Source organism: Protomyctophum parallelum, assembly GCF_964188405.1.
Source record: "Protomyctophum parallelum genome assembly, chromosome: 17".
Taxonomy (NCBI): Eukaryota; Metazoa; Chordata; class Actinopteri; order Myctophiformes; family Myctophidae; genus Protomyctophum; species Protomyctophum parallelum.
This window is the reverse complement of record NC_139719.1, coordinates 43,080,976-43,094,106: the sequence shown is the minus strand read 5'-3', so window position 1 is coordinate 43,094,106 and position 13,131 is coordinate 43,080,976. Positions and strand designations below refer to the sequence as shown.

Genomic DNA, 13,131 nt, shown 5'->3' with positions numbered 1-13,131 from the left:
AGGTGTGAGAGAGCACCCGCCTTGGTCCCGAACTTAATTAAATAAATTATAATGATATTGCTTCAGCGGAGCACGCACCATTGTAAGCTTGGATATAGCAGTGACTGCGGCTGTGATCTCAGACAAACTGCTGTCTGCTGAGTCATGCTTGAAGCCAGATTGGACCTTCCGTTCCAGAGAGCAAAACATCTTGAAAATGTCCACTTTCGCCATTTTTTTCTTTTTCTTTTAGTGGTGCAACCACTCCAAGGAACACAATGTCCCTCTGTTTAGAGTACCAACAGGGGGCGCTGTTGTACCACTCACTTCAGACTGGTCTGATTATATTTTTTAAGGAAAAACTAAATAAACTCAAAACTAGAAACTAGAAAAAGTGTGCTCCTCAGAGCACAGGTCTCCTCCAGGCCAGGTTGCCTAACCCTGGAAGTCAGGCATATCCAAATGAATAAAACCCGACTTGCAAATTGTCATCACATTAACCCATTATGCTGCCACCTGCTGGACGCAGAGCCAACCGCAGACTGCCGAGCCGATTCCAATGCAGCACACGCTGAACCCACATCCTGTTTGGGCGTCCATATTTAAATGCTAAATAAATAGCGTCAATGCTAGCGAGCTAAAATGAAGCCATCTTGCTCTATAGAAAGCGCCAATGTTTCCATCTAGACCACCGGAGAATCAGCAAAGACCTCCGAACATCGCTCGTTTTATCCAAACCACGGAGAGCTCCGTAGATTTAGAGTTATTCAGCTTTTTAGTCAGCCTGTATATAATGGGAGGTGGACGGCAGCGTGGTTTAGTCAGCCTGTATAATGGGAGGTGGACGGCAGCGTGGTTTAGTCAGCCTGTATAATGGGAGGTGGACGGCAGCGTGGTTTAGTCAGCCTGTATAATGGGAGGTGGACGGCAGCGTGGTTTAGTCAGCCTGTATAACGGGAGGTGGACGGCAGCGCGGTTTAGTCAGCCTGTATAACGGGAGGTGGACGGCAGTGTGGTTTAGTCAGCCTGTATAATGGGAGGTGGATGGCAGCGTGGTTTAGTCAGCCTGTATAAAGGGAGGTGGACGGCAGCGTGGTTTAGTCAGCCTGTATAATGGGAGGTGGACGGCAGCGCGGTTTAGTCAGCCTGTATAATGGGAGGTGGACGGCAGCGCGGTTGCGCAACCCGGTCTAGGATCGCTAAAGAAGGAAAGGCCAAGCCAAAAAAAGAATGAAAATAAAATCAGCGATCCGGTTTGATATCAATAATAAAGCTTATCAGACGGAACATTATGCCAGAAGCAGTTGCTAGTTGGATTCCTTCTGACGGAACGTTCCGCCAGGAGCAGTTAATTTGTTAACTGTTTGTTAACTGTTCACGAATGGAATGGACATGGTAAATGGTGCATTTACAGCATATAGTGCCTCTATGCAAGGCGCTTTACAGAGATTGTGTATTACATTCACCCATTCACACACCGATCCCAGAGGAAACCATGCAAGGCACCAACCTGCACACCGGGAGCAATTAGGGGTTCAGAGTCTTGCTCAAGGACACTTTCACACTAACTCTGGGGTGTTCCCGGGATTGAACCGGGAACTTTCCTGGTTCCCAAGCGGCCGCTCTACCCGCTGAGCCACTGCCGCTGGGGGATAGATAGAGGGGGAGGTGAGGGGGGAGAGAGAGAGAGAGAGACACACACACACTGGGCCTGATTCTTCAACGTGTTTCCGCTGATATATTTTGCCGTGACGCTGGCGGAAAGGCATTTACGTGGATTTCCCACATTAATTTGGAATTCATGGAAATGGCCGTGAACTTGACGCTGACTTTGGTTCGTCGGAAACTCCGCTAAATCCTCCGCCACCTCTTTAGGTGGCGGAGAAATTTGCGGAAGCATACACTTGCATATAGATTTATTCAGAAGGCTTTAGTCTTCATGCTGAATCAATAAATAGTCCCCAAATCTCAGATAAAATATGTATAGGCATGTGCCCCCAACATATTGGTCGATCAGCACATAAAAAAACGATATATATATATATATATATATATATATATATATATATATATATATATATATATATATATAAAAGCCGAGTGCACTTGTATGCCTAAATGCATGCATTCTAGAGGCAAGTTAGCCTATAGAGTCCCATAAGGAAACTGCCCCTGCAAGCCCCGACACCTTTTTATTTATTTATTAGGATATTTCTATAGCATGCCATGCGCGATTGCGCTGCTCACTGGACAGCCTTCTCTAGGCTACTCGCAGTGCAACGCGTTGTGAGCTTGTAGATCGGCTCTCGCGGACTGCATGTTAAAAAACAAACTCACAATTGTAATAAGAACATAGGCCTACACTTATCTGCATTTTGCACTGTACGAATCTAACGTTGTTTCGGTGTGTGTGTGTGTGTGTGTGTGTGTGTGTGGGGGGGGGGGGGGGGGGGGGCAGACAGCAGCGTGCTGCCGATCCGATTCACATTGGAAAATGAATAGGGCTAATTAGCCCTATATAAAAAATAGAAGACCACATTTATAGCCTAATGAATGCAGCGTGTTTGAAAGTCGGCCAGTCATATCAGTTTTAAACCAGCTCACCTCCACTCGTGAACATGACGGACAGACAGACAGAATTTATAATAATGTATATTGATATTGATCACATGGATGCCACACACAGAATAGTTTAACTCACTGGATAAACTCACTGGATTATAATTTCTTCAGACAAGAGGATCCCAGGCCTACGAGGTAGGCCTATAATATATTTACTTATGAATGTATGGGGCTATGGGCTACTGTTCTTTATCGCGCAACAGTGTCGAGGGCCCATGCAGCCCCCCTCCCTCTCTCGTCTCTCTCTCTCTCTCTCTGAAAAGACGACTTTTGCATTGACATATCCGATATTTTAAATATCGGATATGTTTTACCTCTGCATAGGTGTGAGAGAGCACCCGCCTTGGTCCCGAACTTAATTAAATAAATTATAATGATATTGCTTCAGCGGAGCACGCACCATTGTAAGCTTGGATATAGCAGTGACTGCGGCTGTGATCTCAGACAAACTGCTGTCTGCTGAGTCATGCTTGAAGCCTTTTATGGTCGATATGGGGCGTGGATCAATGCAGATGAGGTTGTCGGTTGCTTTTCCGATCACTTTGCACCCGCTGCTTTCAGTATGACATACACCTGCGATACGCCAGCGCACCTGTGGTACACACCACTCTCTGAATAACACGTCATCTCAACGTAGCTTGATCGGACGGATAAATACGATATCTGTTTCCGTCACCGTTACACTCTGGCGCATTTCGTTTTTGAAGAATCAGGACCCTAGTCTCTTCCCCAAATATAGCCAATCTAAAAGCTCACAACGCGCCACAGCGTGACGACTGACATCACAGTGTCGAATTTCAAATGGCAAGTGGCTATTCAACATGATGACATCATCGCACGACGACGTCACACATTCATCATCGTTGACGTCAACATCCTCTAATAAAACAAATGCACCGATTAACGACGGCGCAGTTGTGTGAAATGTTTCGTTGGACCTCACATCTGAAAGGAGAAAGTAGGAGTCACGAGACTCACGAGTGTGCTACTGTCGTGGTCGGACACAAGGTCTACGGCTTTCCGTTGGGGGATTTTAACTCTCTGAACGGCGATGCTCAGGTGGAGGTCTTCAATACGGTATCTTTACGCTGGCAGACGTTAACTCCAGTGAGTCCTGGAAGAGGAGACGGTCACCTTGAGGTTCCATCCAGGCGCTGCAGCCACACAGCTGTGCTGGTAGAAGATACAGTCTACATCTGGGGAGGCTTCTGTGGAGGGGAGTACTACAATGAGCTTTATGCATTTGATGTGGACGCCCACCTGTGGTCCAAACCCAGCAGGGTTTCTGGAGCTGTTCCAGAGGCGAGGAGGTACCACTCAGCCTGTGTGTTGGGGAAGGACATGTTTATCCATGGAGGAAACACCCAGACTGGAGTCACTAATGACATGTACAAGTTGGACACCAGCACAATGGTCTGGTCTTTAATTAACACCAGAGGAACTCCACCTCCTGCTTCATGGTGTCACTCTGCAACCATCATTGGAACAAAGATGTTTGTATTTGGGGGCTATATTATGGGGGGTCGGTACAACTACACCATCAGAGTGTTTGACACAGAGACCAACCTCTGGATGAGCACACCTTCTGCACAGCCTCTTCCAGAAGGACGCTGGAAACCTTCAGCCTTTACTTACAATGGAGAACTGTACATATTTGGTGACGTCGAAAATAACGACCTGTGGAAATTCAGTCCAGAGACCTTCTCCTGGAAGAAGGTTGAGCCCAAAGGGACAGGCCTGCCTGTGTCATGCAGCAGCAAGCGCTGTTGCATGGTGGAAGATCGTAGCATGGTATTTGTATCATACCGCTACAAGGGGCTGTCTGGCCTGGATATCTTAGACCTGAGTCCTAGCCTGAAGACGTTATGCAAGCTCACAGTCACTCGGTACGGTCTGGATCAGTCTGAACTCCCACACAACATCAGGTGGGAACTGGCGGCCATGATGTCTAACTAGAGTTCTCAATGCGGCAGAAAATCAAGACCCGGCCCTAACTGGGCCCTAACTGGGCCCCAACTGGGTCCCAACTGGGCCCCAACTGGGTCCCAACTGGGCCCCAACTGAGCCCCAACTGGGTCCCAACTGGGTCCCAAGTGGGCCCTAACTGGGTCCCAACTGGGTCCCAACTGGGCCCCAACTGGGTCCCAACTGGGTCCCAACTGGGCCCCAACTGGGCCCGTTCCAACACGCTTTGAACTGAACAGATTGGACCTTCTGTTCCAGAGAGCGAAACATCTTGAAAATGTCCACTTTCGCCATTTTTTTCTTTTTCTTTTAGTGGTGCAACCACTCCAAGGAAAACAATGTCCCTCTGTTTAGAGTACCAACAGGGGGCGCTGTTGCACCACTCACTTCAGACTGGTCTGATTTCCTTTCTTTTCAAGGAAAAACTAAAAAAATTCAAAACTAGAAACTAGAAAAAGGGTAGGTACCCTCACAAAAAACATGCAGTAATCCTGGTCTCTAAACTGCCTCCCCCTGGCCAGCCGGGGCGCCTGATGGAGGGGAAAGGAACTGGTTGGAATAACGTGTTCCTTCCACGCGCTACGTCTAACCAGGGAAACTCCCCCCTGCCAGGTGTAAAGGAGTGACTTGGACACTCATGCATGAAGGAAGCATGAGTTCAAGTCCGTTGCTCTCCCCTTGTCCCCCATATATGGGGACTAGGTTGGCGGAGGGTGTGTAGAGCCTAGGATCACATTAGATAATTGACACAGGGGTGAAAAATGGGTTAGAAAATCGTGGGATTAAAAAATAAAAAAACTAGAAAAAGTGTGCTCCTCAGAGCACAGGTCTCCACCAGGCCAGGTTGCCTAACCCTGGAAGTCAGGCATATCCAAATGAATAAAAGCCGACTTGCACATCGTCATCACATTAACTGTTCACAGAACACAAACGGACGAATGGAATGGACATGGTAAATGGTGCATTTACAGCATATAGTGCCTCTATGCAAGGCGCTTTACAGAGATTGTGTATTACATTCACCCATTCACACACCGATGCCAGAGGAAACCATGCAAGGCACCAACCTGCACACCGGGAGCAATTAGGGGTTCAGAGTCTTGCTCAAGGACACTTTGACACTAACTCTGGGGTGTTCCCGGGATTGAACCGGGAACTTTCCTGGTTCCCAAGCGGCCGCTCTACCCGCTGATCCACTGCCACTGGGGGATAGATAGAGGGGGAGGTGAGGGGGGAGAGAGAGAGAGAGAGAGAGAGAGAGAGAGAGAGAGAGAGACACACACCTAGTCTCTTCCCCAAATATAGCCAATCTAAAAGCTCACAACGCGCCACAGCGTGACGACTGACATCACAGTGTCGAATTTCAAATGCCAAGTGGCTCTTCAACATGATGACATCATCGCACGACGACGTCACAAATTCGTCATCGTTGACGTCAACATCCTCTAATAAAACAAATGCACCGATTAACGACGGCGCAGTTGTGTGAAATGTTTCGTTGGGCCTTACGTCTGAAAGGAGAAAGAAGGAGTCACGAGACTCACGAGTGTGCTACTGTCGTGGTCGGACACAAAGTCTACGGCTTTCCGTTGGGGGATTCTAACTATCAGTACGGCGATGCTCAGGTGGAGGTCTTCAATACGGTATCTTTACGCTGGGAGACGTTACCTCCAGTGAGTCCTGGAAGAGGAGACGGTCACCTTGAGGTTCCATCCAGGCGCTGCGACCACACAGCTGTGTTGGTAGAAGATACAGTCTACATCTGGGGAGGATACTGTGGAGGGGAGTACTACAATGAGCTTTATGCATTTGATGTGGACGCCCACCTGTGGTCCAAACCCAGCAGGGTTTCTGGAGCTGTTCCAGAGGCGAGGAGTGGCCACTCAGCCTGTGTGTTGGGGAAGGACATGTTTATCTATGGAGGACACACAGGGCTGACTAGATGGACTAATGACATGTACAAGTTGGACACCAGCACAATGGTCTGGTCTTTAATTATCACCAGAGGAACTCCACCTCCTGCTTCATGGTGTCACTCTGCAAACATCATCGGGACAAAGATGTTTGTATTTGGGGGCTGGGGGGGTCAGTGCTACAACACCATCAGAGTGTTTGACACAGAGAACGACCTCTGGATGAGCACACCTTCTGCACAGCTTCTTCCAGAAGGACGCTGGAAACCTTCAGCCTTTACTTACAATGGTGAGCTGTACATATTTGGTGATGTCGAAAATAACAACCTGTGGAAATTCTGTCCAGAGACCTTCTCCTGGAAGAAGGTTGAGCCCAAAGGGACAGGCCTGCCTGTGTCATGCAGCAGCAAGCGCTGTTGCATGGTGGAAGATCGTAGCATGGTATTTGTAACATACCGCTACAAGGGGCAGTCTGGCCTGGATATCTTAGACCTGAGTCCTAGCCTGAAGACGTTATGCAAGCTCACAGTCACTCGGTATGGTCTGGATCAGTCTGAACTCCCACACAACATCAGGTGGGAACTGGCGGCCATGATGTCTAACTAGAGTTCTCAACGCGGCAGAAAATCAAGACCCGGCCCTAACTGGGCCCCAACTGGGCCCCAACTGGGCCCTAACTGGGCCCTAACCGGGTCCCAACTGGGCCCCAACTGGGTCCCAACTGGGCCCCAACTGGGCCCCAACTGGGCCCCAACTGGGCCCTAACTGGGCCCTAACTGGGTCCCTACTGGGCCCCAACTGGGTCCCAACTGGGCCCGTCCCAACACGCTTTGAACTGAACAGATTGGACCTTCTGTTCCAGAGAGCGAAACATCTTGAAAATGTCCACTTTCGCCAATTATCTATTTTTCTTTTAGTGGTGCAACCACTCCAAGGAACACAATGTCCCTCTGTTTAGAGTACCAACAGGGGGCGCTGTTGCACCACTCAATTCAGACTGGTCTGATTTTTTTAAAGGAAAAACTAAAAGAAAATCTAAACTAGAAACTAGAAAAAGTGTGCTATAATAATCCATGTAATAATAACAATAATAATAATAATAAATAATACAAATCATAAGAAGAATAACAACAATAATAACTAACAGTACAGGACTACAGTACAGTACATTACAGTACAGAACAAAAAAAGTACAGAACAAAGAAGTACAGTACAGTACACAGGACTACAGTACTGTACAGTACAGAGGACAACGTTACAGTACAGTGCAATACTAAGGAGTACAGTACAGTACAAAGGGGTACAAGTACAGCACTCGCATCGCCATCTCCTATTGCATTCTTCCCATTTGCGACGCATCGCATGGCGCTAGGATTCTAGTGACATACAAATTGACAATGGGAATTTTTCTAATTTTGTGTTGGACGGACATTTACACTAATAGCTGAATACTAAACCCAAGCGTTTAGGTTATAAACACATATTTCTAACACTTTTTAAACGTGTCACAGTGTTTAGATTATAAACAGAAGTTCTGTTTAATCACTTTTTAAACACATAAACGTGTTTAGTTTTTACAATCAGTCAGTCAGTCATATTATAGGTGTTTAGAATTTGAACACTATAGGTGTTCTCGTGAGGTGTTTGAGTGAACTCGTGTTCTACTGTATTTTATGACCATTAATAAACATGTGGCATTTTATTATTACACACTGGTGTTTATGTTTTAAACGTGTCACATGTTCCAGGGATTTACAGTGTAGAAAATTAAATGCTAATGCACGTAATGCACGTTTTGTATTTACATTTTTTGCTATGTAAGATTTCGAATATCGGCAAAATATCGGGAAATATACAAATGAATTCATGGAAAAAACCTGTATCACTGCATTCCTAAAGTCAGGGTGCATTTTATTTATTTTATTTATTGCCAAAACATTTTATTTAATGGGTAAGACCACTTTTTTGAGGTTTGGGTTGTGTAGTTACTTTGCCATGATGCAACTCAAAATGTGGACAAGAAATAAAAAATAACTGCTCAAGTGATTAGAAATTGATAATTCAAAATATGCTCCTCATTGACTTACATTGTAGCTAAAACAGCTCTCAAAGTCACTCTTTTAGTACGTAAACTAGCCTGAGCTAACGTGTTAGGTTTCTGGTCTAGAGGGGCGGGTCGCGGCTCAGATTTGCGCACGCCCTGATTGGATCTCATCGATCTGTCCGTCACCCCCGGCCCCTCCTCTCCCCCCCTAGTGCAGCGCTACGTCACATCATTTGGAGCGACGCCCACCCGGAAGGGTTGACTCCCACTTTTAGACCAGAGCGGCCAATGCGTTCCTCCAGGCTTTACTTTTAGACCAGAGCGGCCAATGCGTTCCTCCAGGCTTTACTTTTAGACCAGAGCGGCCAATGCGTTCCTCCAGGCTTTACATTTAGACCAGAGCGGCCAATGCGTTCCTCCAGGCTTTACATTTAGACCAGAGCGGCCAATGCGTTCCTCCAGGCTTTACTTTTAGACCAGAGCGGCCAATGCGTTCCTCCAGGCTTTACATTTTTGCACCAACAAAAATGAAAGCCTGGTACCGAGGCTACACGTAAACAAACTCAGACAATATATATAGAGCATCACCAAAACTCATGTGGTTTTATTTTTTCATAAAAATGTTATCTTCCTGTTGATTTGTCCATTTTATTGGGAAGGAAACCCGGACTGGATCCGTGGATCCGGATCCAGATCTTCAAATAGTAAAATCAACAGGAATCTAAAAAAATTATGAAAAAATAAAACCACATGAGTTTTGGCGATGCTCTATATTGTCTGAATCAACGTTGTTTGTGTTTGTTTACGTACTAAAAGAGTGACTTTGAGAGCTGTTTCAGCTACAATGTAAGTCAATGAGGAGCATATTTTGAATGATCAATTTCTAATCACTGGAGAAGTATTTTTTTATTTCTTGTCCACATTTGGAGTTGCATCATGGCAAAGTAACTACACACCCCAAACCTCAAAAAAGTGGTCTTACCCTTTAACCCATTCTGTACGGGAACCCATTTTGGTGTTAGCATCATGTTATGCTTTAGCTATTGAAAAATAGCAGATCTACAAGCTCATAGCGCGCCACCGAGTGGCGCGCTACGAGCTTGTAGGTCTGCTATTTTTGAAGAATCGAAGAACGACTGACATTTTTTAGAATCTGATCTCAGGTCAGAATGGGTTAATCAGACCAGTGTGCAGTGTCCAGTTGGAAACCTCGTATGAATCTGATCTCAGGTCAGAATGGGTTAATTGATTACTGAACATCGGTCCAAAACATTTGCATCGTATCGGCAATCAGTGGTGTCGGTCTCTCCGACATCGATATCGCCATCGGACCCGTCGGGCTCTAAAACAAAGTGCTAATTGCATGTATCTGTACGTCAACATAACGTATTATGTTCCTGATGGTTGACAGCCCTGCGGAGAAGCACAGCGGCGCCCCCTACAGCGGAGGAGGAGGACGCAGCCTCCAGACCGGCTCCATGGCCGAGCCCCTGTCCAGGTTAACAACAGTTTGACATCTTTCATTTTTAGTTTAGTTTTAGTTTGCTTTTACTTTTAAACAGTTTGACTGATAAAAACGCGTAGCCCGCATTTTAATCAAATACGCTACGCTGCAGAGATTGTTGTATTACCTTCAGAGCATACGCTGAATTATTTGGGCTTTTTTTTTTAAGATATTTTTTTTTTGCGGCTTACGCCTTTTTTATTGATTTTTGAAGGGACAGACAGTAGGCTGACAGGAAACGGGAGAGAGATGGGGGGATGACATGCAGTAAAGGCCGTGTCGGGTCCGGGAGTCGAACCCGCGGCACACTGCGACTGGATTACCAGTCCGGTGCCCAGACCGTTACGCTACGGCCTGGGCCATTATTTGGGCTTTTGATCCGTAAAAATCCGGCGAAAAAAGGTTCCTCCGTTTGTTATGATCCGATCGCAGCACAAGACGCTTCTCCATGATCCATTCATTTGCATTGGCCTCAATTTCCCAGAAGCCCTAGCAGCCCACAGAATGTGTTGATTTCCGGTTTCGTCATCAAAACGAAACCATCTAGTCTCTATCTCTGCGGCAAAGACAGAGTTTCTTTTTTTTTATTACAATACGGCGGATTAAACACATAAAACAAAAGGCGGGAATGTAAATAGCAGGTATCGTACCCTGGATTAAACAATTCTCTGCAGTCAAACTGTTTTAATTTACTTAGTTTTAATTCGTTTCTAGAGTGGATTTGCTAGTTTTTATTTTGGAAAATGCTATTAGTTTTAGTGTTTTTTTTAACACGAAGCCAGCCAGAACTGTAGTAAACGGTGTCTTAAATTAATCGTCTAGCCTGCCAGAATCCAGGGTTTATATTATTTAATCCATGTTTTGATAAAACCTTGGCAATGTGCGATAGATAGATTAATTAATGCTGGCGGCAAAACGGGTTTAATACTTTCGGTTATTTGTCAGATTGTAAACAAGTGACGTCACAGACCGCAAAGTACCGTAAGGTGGTGCCGACGGCTGGTGTAAAACTGGTACAGAATTCATAAAAGCTCATATTAAGTAAATTGACAAAAAAATTAAACTGCAGGCATTTTGTCTACCGTTTCAGTTAGTTTTAGTTACATTTGTAAAACACACAATACAGTTTTTGTTTAGTTATATTAACTGAAACAGTGTATTAGTTCATTTATTTATACTTTAGTTTCTTCTAGTAACTAATAATAATAATAATAAGTGCGCTTTAAGGCAGCGGTGTGTCGAACGGTTTGCGGAGCGGTCTTCATATCGGAAGGTCGCTATAGTTCGTATCCCCGGACCGGCACGTTAAAATGACCACCGCTGAAGTGCCCTTGGACAAGGCATTGAACCCATACCATGAAATGTTCTATGAGCAGGGCCTGGCTGTAATTCTTGAGCTTAGTCCAGTTACCCTGGGTAAACATAGTACCTTTCCTTTCCTTATCCAGTTACCCTGGGTAAACATAGTACCTTTCCTTTCCTTAGTCCAGTTACCCTGGGTAAACATAGTACCTTTCCTTTCCTTAGTCCAGTTACCCTGGGTAAACATAGTACCTTTCCTTTCCTTAGTCCAGTTACCCAGGGTAAACATAGTACCTTTCCTTTCCTTAGTCCAGTTACCCTGGGTAAACATAGTACCTTTCCTTTCCTTAGTCCAGTTACCCTGGGTAAACATAGTACCTTTCCTTTCCTTAGTCCAGTTACCCTGGGTAAACATAGTACCTTTCCTTTACTTAGTCCAGTTACCCTGGGTAAACATAGTACCTTTCCTTTCCTTAGTCCAGTTACCCTGGGTAAACATAGTACCTTTCCTTTCCTTAGTCCAGTTACCCTGGGTAAACATAGTACCTTTCCTTTCCTTAGTCCAGTTACCCTGGGTAAACATAGTACCTTTCCTTTCCTTAGTCCAGTTACCCTGGGTAAACATAGTACCTTTCCTTTCCTTAGTCCAGTTACCCTGGGTAAACATAGTACCTTTCCTTTCCTTAGTCCAGTTACCCTGGGTAAACATAGTACCTTTCCTTTCCTTTAGTCCAGTTACCCTGGGTAAACATAGTACCTTTCCTTTCCTTAGTCCAGTTACCCTGGGTAAACATAGTACCTTTCCTTTCCTTAGTCCAGTTACCCTGGGTAAACATAGTACCTTTCCTTTCCTTTAGTCCAGTTACCCTGGGTAAACATAGTACCTTTCCTTTCCTTAGTCCAGTTACCCTGGGTAAACATAGTACCTTTCCTTTCCTTAGTCCAGTTACCCTGGGTAAACATAGTACCTTTCCTTTCCTTAGTCCAGTTACCCTGGGTAAACATAGTACCTTTCCTTTCCTTAGTCCAGTTACCCTGGGTAAACATAGTACCTTTCCTTTCCTTTCCCTGTCCAGCCCGCCCCCTTACAGCAGCACCGCCTACGGCCTGGGGCCCTGCACCGAGGCCCTCAGGGGCCACCTGGAGTACGGCCTGGGGCCCACCGAGGCCCTCAGGGGCCACCTGGAGCCCCTCAAAAACATGGCACCGCCGCCGCCGCCGCACACCACCGGCCACCACCACGGACACTCCAACTCGGACAGCGGACGCTCCTCGTCAAGGTAATTCTGACAGTTTTCATTCTGACCTGAGATCAGATTCAAAAAATGTCTTCTGTCAGTCGCTCTTCGATTAGTTACCTATAACTATATTCTCTAACCCACAGTAAGAGCATTAGTTACCTATAACTATCCTCTAACCCACAGTAAGAGCATTAGTTACCTATAACTATATTCTCCTCTAACCCACAGTAAGAGCATTAGTTACCTATAACTATATTCTCTAACCCACAGTAAGAGCATTAGTTACCTATAACTATATTCTCTAACCCACAGTAAGAGCATTAGTTACATATAACTATATCCTCTAACCCACAGTAAGAGCATTAGTTACCTATAACTATATTCTCTAACCCACAGTAAGAGCATTAGTTACCTATAACTCTATCCTCTAACCCACAGTAAGAGCATTAGTTACCTATAACTATATTCTCTAACCCACAGTAAGAGCATTAGTTACCTATAACTATATTCTCTAACCCACAGTAAGAGCATTAGTTACCTATAACTATATCCTCTAACCCA

General features: G+C 45.5%; 1 protein-coding gene across 1 annotated transcript in view; it reads left to right on the top strand.

Annotated features, from left to right (window-relative positions):
* LOC310874785 (leucine zipper putative tumor suppressor 2 homolog) overlaps positions 1-13,131 on the top strand; it is a gene marked incomplete at its 5' end in the record, with an annotated part of 79,366 nt that overhangs the window by 39,713 nt on the left and 26,522 nt on the right. Inside the window, 2 exons of the mRNA XM_083787649.1 lie at positions 9,935-10,021; positions 12,406-12,609. Coding sequence (XP_083643775.1) covers positions 9,935-10,021; positions 12,406-12,609 — 291 coding nt within the window. The remainder of the gene's footprint in view (positions 1-9,934; positions 10,022-12,405; positions 12,610-13,131) is intronic.